This window comes from Ambystoma mexicanum, chromosome 5p (assembly GCF_040938575.1).
Source record: "Ambystoma mexicanum isolate Mex_15411 chromosome 5p, UKY_AmexF1_1, whole genome shotgun sequence".
Taxonomy (NCBI): domain Eukaryota; kingdom Metazoa; phylum Chordata; class Amphibia; order Caudata; family Ambystomatidae; genus Ambystoma; species Ambystoma mexicanum.
This window is the reverse complement of record NC_090930.1, coordinates 992,685,600-992,698,051: the sequence shown is the minus strand read 5'-3', so window position 1 is coordinate 992,698,051 and position 12,452 is coordinate 992,685,600. Positions and strand designations below refer to the sequence as shown.

The window sequence follows — 12,452 nt, the reverse complement described above, 5'->3', positions numbered from 1 at the left end:
TAATATATTACTAACTCTCTACTGGTCAGATGACCTCACCATTCCCTTTAACACCCATGTTATCGCAACCAACCACACTCAACACAATCTTATAAAGTAGACATAACAATTCTTCAAAGTCTTCCCTTTAGAACTAATCTCAGAAACTCTGATCTGCCCCCCCCCCAAGGCCCTGCTGGGGACCTACAAGAAGAACTGCAACACCCTTCTAGAAGCACTCATAACACCTTGAAGTCAAGTATCAAAATGCATTCCCCGAAAAACAACAAACCTTCAGAATCTAACCATCTTCTCCCTGGTACATGCAAGAACTCAACATTAGCAAAAGAATTAGGAAACAAGAGAAATCCACCTAGGGCAAGTCCAAAACCTCCTCGGACATCACCCTATTTAAATAACCTGAACTTTCCACAGACAAATGATCATCACAGAAAACGCTTCCTATTACCGGAACGCCATAACCAACAATGAAAGCAAAGTTCTCTTTAGGGTAATCAAAACACACCCTCAATTAAACCATCTACATTAAAAAATGTCTTCATTAAAAAAAAACAGCACTAGTAACCAAAACATTTAGGGTAATGCCAAAGCAGACCAAACACTCTGCTCATCCCATCATGCAAAACAACAACAAAGAGACCCACTAAGGAAGTCTTCACAGCATCCAGGCTATCATAGACACATCCCTCAATTAACACACCTTCCCCAGCAACCTCAAAACAAAACAAATCCTCACCCTTCTTCTAAAAAAAACACAACATTGGACTCTGATGACCCCATCAACTACTGCCCCAATAGAAACCACCCTTTCCCAGGCAAGACACTTGAAATATTTAATGCCACCCAACTTCAAGCGCACATCAATGGCACAGGCCTCCTACAGATGTTTCGATCAGGCTTTAGATCCAGATGCTGCACTAAGACAGCAACCATCAAAGTGGAAGACTATGCACTCCACATCCATGATGATCGTCCACCCTGGACCGTGAGACACCTCAATCTCTCTTCAGCCTACAATAGAGTAGACCATCAAGCCCTCCTGTACATACTGCACACACCCATGGAAATCTGAGAGAACATCCTCTGATGATTTACCTCCAGATTGCTATCAGTTTGTCGAGATGGATGCTTCCAGGTCACCATGCCTATCTCTATCCCACAGGGTTCCTTCCTCTCTCCCATTATCTTCACCATGTAAATAGAGCTCCTCTGAACCCTGCTTGCCAGCCACAACATACATATCCACCAGCACCTATATCATGCAAAGCTCAAAAACTCAACCTGAAAATATCACCCATCAAAAGCTTTCACCAACTCAAGGCCTGCCATGAACACCTGGATATCTAGCACCTCCCTCAAACGAAACCCCACCAAGATCAAATTCTTGCTCCATAGCAACATTAAAAATCCCAGAACTGGTTGTCGACCATAACCTCAATGTCTTCACCCCGCAGCTCAAACCTTGTGCCACGTCTCTTGGATTTCACATTGACAGTTACTTCCCAATCAAAACACACATACAAAGTAACAACTAATCAACTTGCAGAAAACCAAGCCCTTCCTACCAAACACCTGCTTCCGATCAAACGTAAATGCCCAAGTCCTATTTTACCTGGACGGAGGAAATACCCTTTTGAAGAGTCTACCCACCACCACTCTAGCACCTAAGAGAAGTGTCCTGCATGCATCATCAAAGGTCTCCACAAATACCACGAATACCACGACATAACGCCAAACCCCAATGAAGTTCAATGGCTAAACATACAAGCTCAGATCACCTTCAAAATCATCTGCATCATATACAAAGCTACCACCACAAATGATCCCTCCTACCTGGCAGAAAAAATGGTCACCAAATCCTCAGAAGTCAGGACCTGGACAGAGTGGAGCAGCAGAAATTCAAAAAAGAAAGAAAAGGAAACCCCCAGGCCGTGGAGCTTCATATCCGTCAAAATTAATCCCCCCCCACCCTCTCATACAATTCAGAAAAGAAATCAAGATCCTCAGGTTGAAGAAGAATCTTCTACACCCCCCATAAACCACATCCCCCGCCCAAGCCTAATATCCCTCCTGACGACTACACTCTGCAGCACACTCTCTTCCACCCTTGGCCCCCACTTTCAGCTCTGTCACATGTTCCACACTTACTGTAAATGTTAACTATTCCCTGTCACCCTGACTGATATATTTGTAGTAAATGCTATGCCATCGAAGGTATGGCGCCTAGAAACACTTGTGTACAGGCGCGTTATAAATATCATATCATATCATATCATATCATATCATATCATATATCATATCATATGTCTGTAATCCCTGCTCATGTACAATGCGCCATTGCTTCCCTAACCTAGGTTTGCGCTCAATAAATTCCCCAAATAAAATAAATAAATATAAAAGTGGTCATACGGGTGTTTATAATGGTTTCGGAGATGTGGTTGAACTTCATTTCCATAAGGATAAGTATGACAAGATTGTGTCTGTGGATGTTACTAGCTATTTTAATGTAGTGGGCCCTTGCTAATCTAAAATTGTGTAGCAAACAGTGTCGAATGGATGCTGCTGTAGGTAAACAAACGAGTTTAATGAGAAGTGGCGGGCTGTAGAGGAGGTACTCAGTAGTATTAAATACCCACCCTTTTTATTTAAATATATTATTTTCACGATTTTCTATATTTTAATATAAAGGTTTAGTAATCAAATAAAAACTCACCCGTGGAAAATGTTCAAATCCAATCTTTATCGGTTCTTCGTATAAAATGATTTCTGAAAAGGCAACACATTTCATAAAGTTTACACTCATTCTAATCTTTGAGGCAAGACACTACCAACTGTGAATAATTTTCAAGGCAAACTATGTAGCCGCAGCAAAAACAAAACATTGGGCCTCATTACGAGTCCGGCGTTAACCGAGGCGGTAAAACCGCCTGGTTAACGCTGGACTCGTATTACCATTCCGCCTCCGTGATTCCCGGAATTACCGGGGCATCACAACCCCGGTTTTCCGGGAATCACGGAGGCGGAATGGTGTAAATCCCCATTCCCATTGAGTCCTATGGGACTCAATGGGAATCGGGATCATGGAAACACCGGCAGCATCTTGTAATGCTGCCGGTGTTTCCTCGTCCGCCTGCAGCCGGGCGGTGTTAAACCCGCCAGGTCGGACCTGGCGGGAACATCACCTCCCGCCTGCAGGGGTCGGGATCAGGCGGTCCGGAAACAACGGTGGCGGCGGGTTTACCGCCACCGTTATTTCCGGACCGCCACGGTCGTAATGAGGCCCATTATATTCTAAAGGCATTATAATGGCACAGTAGGAAATTGATGCTTAATTGGGCACAGCTCTACAACATATAGAATTTAGTTGGGTAGCTATCAACTGTGAGGAACTAGTCCACCGAGCGGTTGAGAGTTAGATATGATAGGCAGTGAGAGAGAGAATCCAGTTGACTATCATGTGACTCTGAACCCCGAGGTGGAATCTGTTCCTTTGATTGATAGTCACCCATGTATAATTGTATGCCCTGTATGTGTGTTTTCTACTTTTTGGAAGAAAGGTTGGGTCCTTTACTTTAACAGCTTACTCGCTTCCTGTTTCCAGCTTGGGTAGCGTGGAGGTGGACTGTGGGCTTCTGTTAAAAGCTGGTGGTAATGGTGTGACGAGGAACCAAACAAGCAAGGCACGTATGCGGGCGCGTGACGTCACCACATTGCATATTTCACTGCAGTGACGTCATACCATGGCTTTATGACTTTTCAGTTGATTATATGTGCTAATAAAATTCAATGGAATTCATATACAACAAACTAGCTTTAAAACAACTACAACAAAGAGGCACGAAGTGGGTGATGAAACAGACAATTCATAAGGGCATGCTGGAATACATAGGTTTTAAAGCACTATTATAGTACTATTCTTTTTTTCGTCTAATGCTCTTTATGCTGTATTATGTGAGGGAGGGAGAATCTTTGGCATACATGTGTAAAAGGTGAGAAGATATTTTCAAAAGGCCACTAAACATAAATGTTCATTTTTTAAATCTGTTTTAAGATTTTACCACACAATATTGCAGTTCTGATTCTTGACCGATTTTCTCGCAATTTCTACACTGAGGGCCCGATTCTGATGTTGGAGCAGTGAGCGTGCTAAAGAACACGAATAACTGCACCAAATCTGGACGCCCAGGCTACACCACTATTCTCAAGTGGTCGTTGGTGTCCTTGTAGTGCACGTCAGTGCATCGCCTGCATTCTGCCTGTTTTTGTCGACAACGGGGGAATGGAAATTCTCGGCAGCACTTTAGTTAAATAATTACATTTTTTTTTTTTTTACGAAAGTGCTGCCATTGCTCGTCAGGTCTTTTTCTGACCTTCCTCCATGTCTGGAAGGATTTCTCTATGGATCTTCCTCCATGTGTGTACAAGAACTTCTGCTGCCCATAGATCAATGTGGGCAGGAAGTAAAGGGTGCCATGTTCCCTTACTTTATGTTACTCGGAGCACCGTTCCAGGAGGGTAGGGAAGAACACATTTGTTTATTTATTTTTTAAACTTCTGTCCTGCCAGGGATCCAAACCTGGGTCCTGCTTGAAATACTCCAGTGGCCCACCATACTGCACTATTTCACATGGGGGATGAATGCTGTACTCAGCGACCGGCTCCCTGTGGCATTCCTCACAATACCGGCACCAAAATGGTACTGTATATTTGTGACACTTTAACGCACATTAAAAAGTGGAGGAGTGCCACAAGAATACCTGTCTTAAATGGCAGGTAACAAATGTGGCGGTTGCTAGGGTGGTTTCCCACCCATCTGAGCAACCACGTATTTTCAGAAAGTGGCGCATTCGTACCGACTTTGGAAGAAGGCGTCGCCTTCAGAATAGGCCTTAAGTACCGAAAAGGTTGTTAACTCTTTTTCCGACCTTTTCGGTACTTAACACCCACATGAGAATTGGGCCCTGAAACTTCTCCAGTGCAAGGTAATACTAGGCAGCCTCCTAGGCCACCTTCAGCAGAGGGCAGAGGGCAGAGGGCAGAGGCAGACGCCTATAAACTGGAAGATTTCCAAAAAAGGGCAAGTTCTCTGATAGTCTGATTGGCTGCTGTAGAGCAGATACAAGACAGCAGGATTCAGGGAGAGGTCACCTGCTCAGGGGAATTTCCTCCATTGCAATTTAGAGGCTGGAGGCAACGCAACAGTGATACAATAGTCCAGCGATCCTTGTACATCTGTTCATACTGTACTTGCAAGCAACATTTGTAATAACGGCTGACACACAGTGCACCCTTTGACACGATACAACACACCTTCTCTTGCCGTGCAGGCTCTGACACGTTTCTTTCTTTTTTTCCCCTATAGGCGATAGGCCTAAAGATGAACTAACTGCACTTCTGCCCTCTTTCAACAGCATGGCGCTAGATACAAACCTCAATGCCCAAGCGCAAGGTTTTGAACATACCAAAGTTGACACATTATCCGTTCCATTGTCCTGCAGAGCAGGCACTGAATAACATCCCCAAGATGGTGCATAGCACATGCTGACGTAAAATGGTGTACCGTGCTGTACTTAACAGACTTCATGATCACTGCACTGGTGCTGTATTGTAGAAGACTGTCACAATATATTATACAGCACAAGCCAGTCAGGGATCTCTTCCCCCTGCAATAAGTGTGGCGCACAATAACCGCTTTTTATTTTTACAATCCCAGTTATTTTTAAGGAGGCCTCCAACCCGTCTCGCACCCAACCTCCACAAGCACCTTATGATCAGTAGACCAGGAACCAGGCCTGTGTGTTGTCAATTAATATTTATTAATTTGTGATTGAATTAAAAAATTAAATGCACAGTTACAATAGCCACCAATGGCTTTTACCCAAAAGCTTTAGAACAGTTCAAAACACCATAAAAATGAATGCAACCCACAGGAAAGTGCATGCACACACAAAAGATTTTGGAAGGGATTTTCAGCAACACTATGGGAACAGCAATGAATGTAACAATTCGTTTTTGTACCAGGTAAATGGGTATCTATTTAGTTAGGACAAGTGCTATGGGACAGCACCCAAGGGTATTTCGCGCTGCTTAAACTAGAAGACAAATGGGGCTTCAGAACAAACTAGCTGGCACACAATAGGAAACTCAATTTTAGTACATACAACGCATGGAAAAATAATAAGGGAATGCAATTGTAAATCTGTGATCAGAATATAGCAGGGGAGGAGGGAAGAGCACTCAATTTGCAAAAGGGAGCAACCTGGAAGTTGAGTTTCAATACCTTCTTCCATGTCTATGGCCTGTAAGGGACTAAAATGGGCTAAAGTTATAACAAAATACTTATAATCAATTCTGTAGTATACAGTATAATGTTCCATCCTAAACAAAGGGACGCTTAACTAGAGGCTAGAATCACACCACGTAGCACACCGTTTAATCCCTACAATTAAAACACACTGCTTGATTGAAATGCGCCCTACTCTTTTTTGGAGAAAATCAGGGGGAGGTGGATGTTTTTATCTCCATCCACTGGCATTGTAAAATTGCTGTCATGTGATTTCTTTAGGACTTCATGTCCCATAATGCAGAAAGCCCAGGCTGCTGTAGTGCTTTTCTGGTGATGTTAATAGTGGCTAGCTGTTGCTAAAATTGATAAATAAAACAATTAGTATCCCGGTACAACCTGTCGGGATACTAATAGCAATACACCCCTCCCTGGGGGGCATTACCAGTCAGGTAATTCCCTGTGGGTAATGTCCTGAGTGGGTGGATACGTTAGATGTGCCCCCCACCACATTTCTGAGCTTTGCCTTGGAGGCAGATTGCCAGCATGGGGAACTGATGGGGTGGAGGAGTTTAATTTTTAAGTGCTTCCCAGAGCCACAGGTTAATTCAGCATGTCTTTTTACAGCCTTTAAAAATAGGATACCCATCTGCTGCCGCCCTGGCATTTGCATCCACCTATCTGTGTGAAGGGCCAAGGACGCAGTGTCGGACCAGGGGCTTCTGAGCAGTGACTGAAACTGTGTGGCTTGGATGGAAAGTTTAGATTGCTGTGTCCACATACAGTGGCGTAACACAAAATGTGGGGGCCCCCCTGCGAGCCATGCTGAGGCCCCCCCCCCAACTCGGCAACAAATCACTGGTCGTGCCTCACTCTGGGCCGGCATAGATTATCATGCTTGCGCAATACGCGCAAACGTGCTGCTGCAGGGATATGCTGCACACTGCACTAGGAGAAAGATATACATATGTGTTTTAATGCAGTATACAGCACACTTTCTGAGAAAAATTGGCTAAAAAGCCAGAGTGTTTGCAATTGTTTTGTGGGGATACACCAATCCAATAGCTGCAAGTCACCAACAGTGCACAGGAACATTAATGCTTTGCTATTAAAAATACCATGCCACAATGAAAACATGTCCAACTGGCTGCACAACGTAGACCAGTGTAGACATGTAATAACATTACAGTAAAGCATGCCAGGCCACATTTAGACATACCTACACTGCTTGCACCAAAATGCTAGTCGAAGCAATAAAACTCATCAAGAAGAGAACACACATTCAAGCCCATGGCCTCTAACAGCACGGGCAAACTCTTTAAAATCTGCAAGGAACTGGTCAATCCTGTTGCAGTCTTTATCTCTCCTGTTCCCTCCCAGGCCCTCTGTATGGCTCTGTCATCTCACTTCTCCGCTTAAACTCAGGACATCCTGTCCTCCATCTCCTCTTCCTCTCCCTCTCCTTCTCCCTCTTCCTCTTCCTCTCTCGGACCCCCTTAGGCCATCTCTACCTCACTTCCTCCTTTCTCCTCTGACAACATCCAATGAGGTTTCTAGACAAGTCCGATCTATGAATGTGTCATCCAAACAGGTGCTCCACTGCTCCTCCAGAACCATCAACGACCATATTGACACCCTCGCTCCAGCCTTGGCCGATTTCTATAATCACTCTTTCGCCACTGAAATGTTCCCCTCTCCCCTTAAGCACTCCCTTATGCACCCACTCCTCAAGAAGCCGTCTGCTGATCCTGCCTGCCCGGCAAACTATCGCCCAATCTCCATCACCCCTTTCCTGGGCAAACTGTTGGAAAAGCCGGCCATCTCCCAGCTTACTCTCCACACAGAATCTGTTGGTTATCTCCATGACCTTCAGTCTGGCTTCAGAGCTGACAGAGTCATGGAAACTGCTCTCCTGAACACCTGTGAAGATCTGCTGTCTAACCTTGATTCCAGCATTCCTTTTGTCCTCATCCTCCTTGATCTTTCCTCTGCTTACAACATGGTCAACCACACCATCCTGATATATCCTGATCAATCAACTCCATGAGAACCTGGGCATCACGGATCAGTCCCTTGAGTGGCTGACCTCCTTCCCCTTGGACAGCCCCTCCCAGGTCCAATTTGGTCCCTTTCTCTCTGTTCCATCCTCTCACCCTGGTTTTTCAACCTCTACTTGCCCCCTTTGTCCCACCTGATCTCTATCTTCTCCTCTAACTTTCAGTGTTATGAGGATGCCACTCCTCTTTCCTTCAGGCTCCCCTCACACTCCTCTCCTCTCTCGCTCATTGTTGTGCCTCCAACGATCTCTGACTTAATGTCAGTAAGATGGAGATCCTTCTCATTTGGACTCCTGCACCTGCTTTCCCTCGCTCACTCTGGCCGCGCGCTTTGGGCCCTCTTCCTTCACCTTCCTGTGAGGCAAACAACCTTGGTGTCATCTTTGACTCCACTCTCTCTTTCTCTCCTCACATCTCTGACGTCGCCAAGAAGTCCCACTAGCAGCTGCACCTCCTCAAAGGGACTCTTCCCTTTCTCACTTTCCCCCAGAAGCTCAATCTCGCCAGAACCCTGGTTCTCTCTAGGCTGGACTACAGCAACAGCCGCTTCATCAATCTGCCTTCCTCTACTGTCCACCCTCTGCAACTAATCCAGAACAGAACTGTGAGACTTATCCTTGGCCCCAAGCCCAGGGATCGTATCTCTCCAGCCCTGCAATCTCTCCACTGGCTCCCACTTGCTGCAAGGATCAAGTTCAAGACCCTTTGCCTTGTCCACAAGGCTTCCTGGGCCTGGGGCCCACACTACATCCAACAGACTTTTCCAAAATATCTTTCTTCTCGAGCCCTTGGCTCAGCTACCTACAAGTCTCTAAGGTTTAGATGCTTCTCCAGGCAGAGGGTGGGGGGTAGATCTCTCTCCTCTGCAGGTGCCTCCCTCTGGAATAGCCTCTCTGCCCCTCTCAAACTTGAGCCGGACCACCTGATGGTCTGGAAGCAGCTTAAAACTTTCCTCTTCTCTGCTTTCTCTCTCTCCCTCCCCTGCTGGCCTACCTGACCTACCTGTCTGCTGTACTGACTGGTTGCTTGGCTACCCTCAGAGTCTCACTGAGTCCAGACTCTTTCTTGATCAGTCACCCTTGCAATGCCTCTGGGCCTACCACACACTTAGGGGCTGTAACTGTAACACTACAGTCCCTTGTTCTCCTTGAACTACCCAGAGCCCCGCTGCCCTGGCTGCACTTACTCAGAGCATTGCTGCCCTGTTTTTCCCTCCCCTCTCCCTTATACTTCCCCCTCCCTTTCCCCCTGCACTTCTCGTTCTCGCACTTGCACAATCTGAATGACACAAGGCCTAGTAAGATCATTTGTCTTGTCCTCCCTCTATCTTCCCTCACTTGTCTTGTCACGCCTAGAAAGACCTGTGTACAGGTGCGTTATTACTGATTTATATCATATAATTTGATCACAGATGCCCAGAAAAATATACAATGCTGCAGTAAGAAATGGCTAGACTGGCAGCACACAAATTGCAGTCTAGCCAGGTAATTCACTTAGCAGGACTGTTTTATCAGAAATTCCCAGTTAAAAAAAAGTCATACCAAACTGAGGAATGACTAGACTGTATGCACCGAAATGCCTCTCAAGCCACTAGTACCAAATATCATGCCTGCTTAGTCTGGACATGGACAGCCATTATGATTTGTTGCACAATCCTGCCCCCCACACATCCCCTCTCCCTCCCAACCCTATCCCATCCTTCAAAATCCGCTCCTGGGCCTAGAATTACCTTCACGTCCCTCTCCCTTGTCCCAGAGCTTACGTATGAGGCTCTTTGCCTCATAGGTAAGTACTGGGATGAGGAAGAGTGGGACTAGGAGTAATGAAGATTACAGGTAGCTAAGTCAGGCATTACCTCCATGTACCTCTACTTCACTCAAGTACTTGTGTATGAGGCAGCATGCCTTATACACAAGTACTGTCTCATACACACTGGGACGAGGAAGAATAGGGCTAGGAGTAATGAGTAATCAAGGCATTAAACACACGTATTGGTGCAACACCATTGAGTTGACTGGGATTCAGCACTCCCCCCCCCCCTGAAATTTTGGGCTATGTTGACTCGACCTGACTGACCTTCAGAGCAGTTGCCAGACAGAACAGCACACAGATGTTAAATGGCACTTGGGTTTCGCTGTTAACAAGAGCCCAGCAATTACTAACATAAAGCATTTCACTATTAGTACCTGCATTCAAATGCCACATTTTCTAGGCAATTGAAATCGTGATGTGGGTTTAATACTTGCATGCCAGGGGAGTGATTGGAAGGGTAGAGGGGGAACAGGAGACCACTCATTCTCACAGCAGTCCATAAGTGGGTGCTTTCAACCTTAAAGGAGAGAGTTAACTGCTTGTAACATTGAAGCTGCACAAGAATGGTCTCATTAAAATGCATAAAGAAATGAGATGCCCCCAAACAAATAAGTTTGCCCCTCTCCCACCGCAAATGACGTTAGCGCCTCTCCCAACATTTGAAGGGTTAGCCCCTGAAATGTAGTTTTGTTGCGCCCCTGAACGCAAGCACACACACCATTCACCATATACACACACGCACACCCAGCCATCCATACATTTAAGTGTGCATTCTTTCACCATACAGGCACACCCAGGCAGCCATCCATACATTTAAGTGTTCACCCTTTCACCATACAGGCACACCCAGGTAGCCACCCGTACATTTAAGTGTGCACCCTTTCACCATACAGGCACACACACCCAGGCACCCACCCATACCTTTAAGTGTGCACACTTTCACCATACACTCACACAGTCAGCCACCTATACATTTAAGTGTGCACCCTTTCCCCATACAGGCTCGCTCAGGCAGCCACTCGTACATTAAAGTGTGCACCCTTTTACCATACACTCACACAGGCAGCCACCCATACATTTAAGTGTGCACCCTTTCACCACACACTCACACATGCACATGTCATGGGGTTGAGGGAAGCCCTAATACTTCAAAAAGAAATTGGGCCTCATTACAACTATGCCGGTCTGGAAACAATGGTGCCGTAAGTTTACCGGCACCGTTGTTTCCGGACCGGCATAATTCAGCTCTGCGGGCGGTTGCCGTCCCGCCCGGCAGGTCAGACCTGCCGGGCAGAATGGCACCCACCCACAGAGTTTTCACAGAAGCACCAGTACCATTATTAACGTACCATTATTAACCCGTCCCACCCAGGGTCACTAAGCAAAACAAAAGAGGTGATGGCTGGAAGGTTTAGAATGAATCTTAACCTCCGGCATTGCTCTGGGCAACCCTCCGGACCATCGTTCTTCGCCTGCCAAGCCATTACAAAAGCGGAAAGACCATATGCAAATCAGTAGATGCACAGGAGCTATTTTAGTTCTACGAATCGGGGGAACAAGGTGTACAGACAGGCATTAAACGTTAATGCCTGTCTTTGCACATTTGTTTCTGGATTAAGGGGATATCTTTTTGTTTTGAGGTGTAGTTGGGACAATGAACAGAATAAGCACATTAGTCATGCACCCACCTCTACCTCAAAGGAACATATGGTTTAATGCCAGCATACGTTTTTATGCAGGCATTAAGCCAATGCACTCCTATGATATCTACCCACTTTTTACACATGCTAAAAGCAGGGAGATTCCATTGGAATCCATTGTGAACGCCTCCCCCATTCGCTAATTGCATGCGTACACTTTTTGCACCACGCAGATGAAAATAAACCTCTTAAGGGGGTTTAAGGATATATATTATGTGCAGAGGAAATTGAGAACCCTCTCAGACGAGGTGGGAAGCCTACCATAAGGATTCTCGGAGCCAGTCGTGCCCCAGAGATGGGGTGAGTGAGTTGGGAGGGCCGCAGTCTCTGTCCCTTCTTCATTTGCCTGTATGCTTGCAATACATAGCACTGGTGACCACCCCACGCCTGCACTGTCCAGTTCTGCCCAGTTATCCTGTTTGCCCCCTATCGCTCCCAGTACCAGTACTGTTAGCAAATAGCCAGACTGGGAGAGAGACCGCAGGCAGCTGAAAAGCTCCAGAGCAGCCTGCACAGCGGACCAGTGGAATGAAGGAGCAGTGCCCAAAGAGCACAGAACAAGGGGCAGTACACCAGTCTCCCAGGGTGTGTGGAGCAGAG

At 46.1% G+C, this 12,452-nt stretch overlaps 1 protein-coding gene across 2 annotated transcripts in view; it reads right to left on the bottom strand.

Moving 5' to 3' along the window:
- Positions 1 to 12,452, bottom strand: part of LY86 (lymphocyte antigen 86) — a 402,958-nt gene that overhangs the window by 32,048 nt on the left and 358,458 nt on the right. For both annotated transcript variants that reach the window (XM_069613465.1, XM_069613464.1), the window contains exon 4: positions 2,714 to 2,766. In XM_069613465.1, coding sequence (XP_069469566.1) covers positions 2,714 to 2,766 — 53 coding nt within the window. The remainder of the gene's footprint in view (positions 1 to 2,713; positions 2,767 to 12,452) is intronic.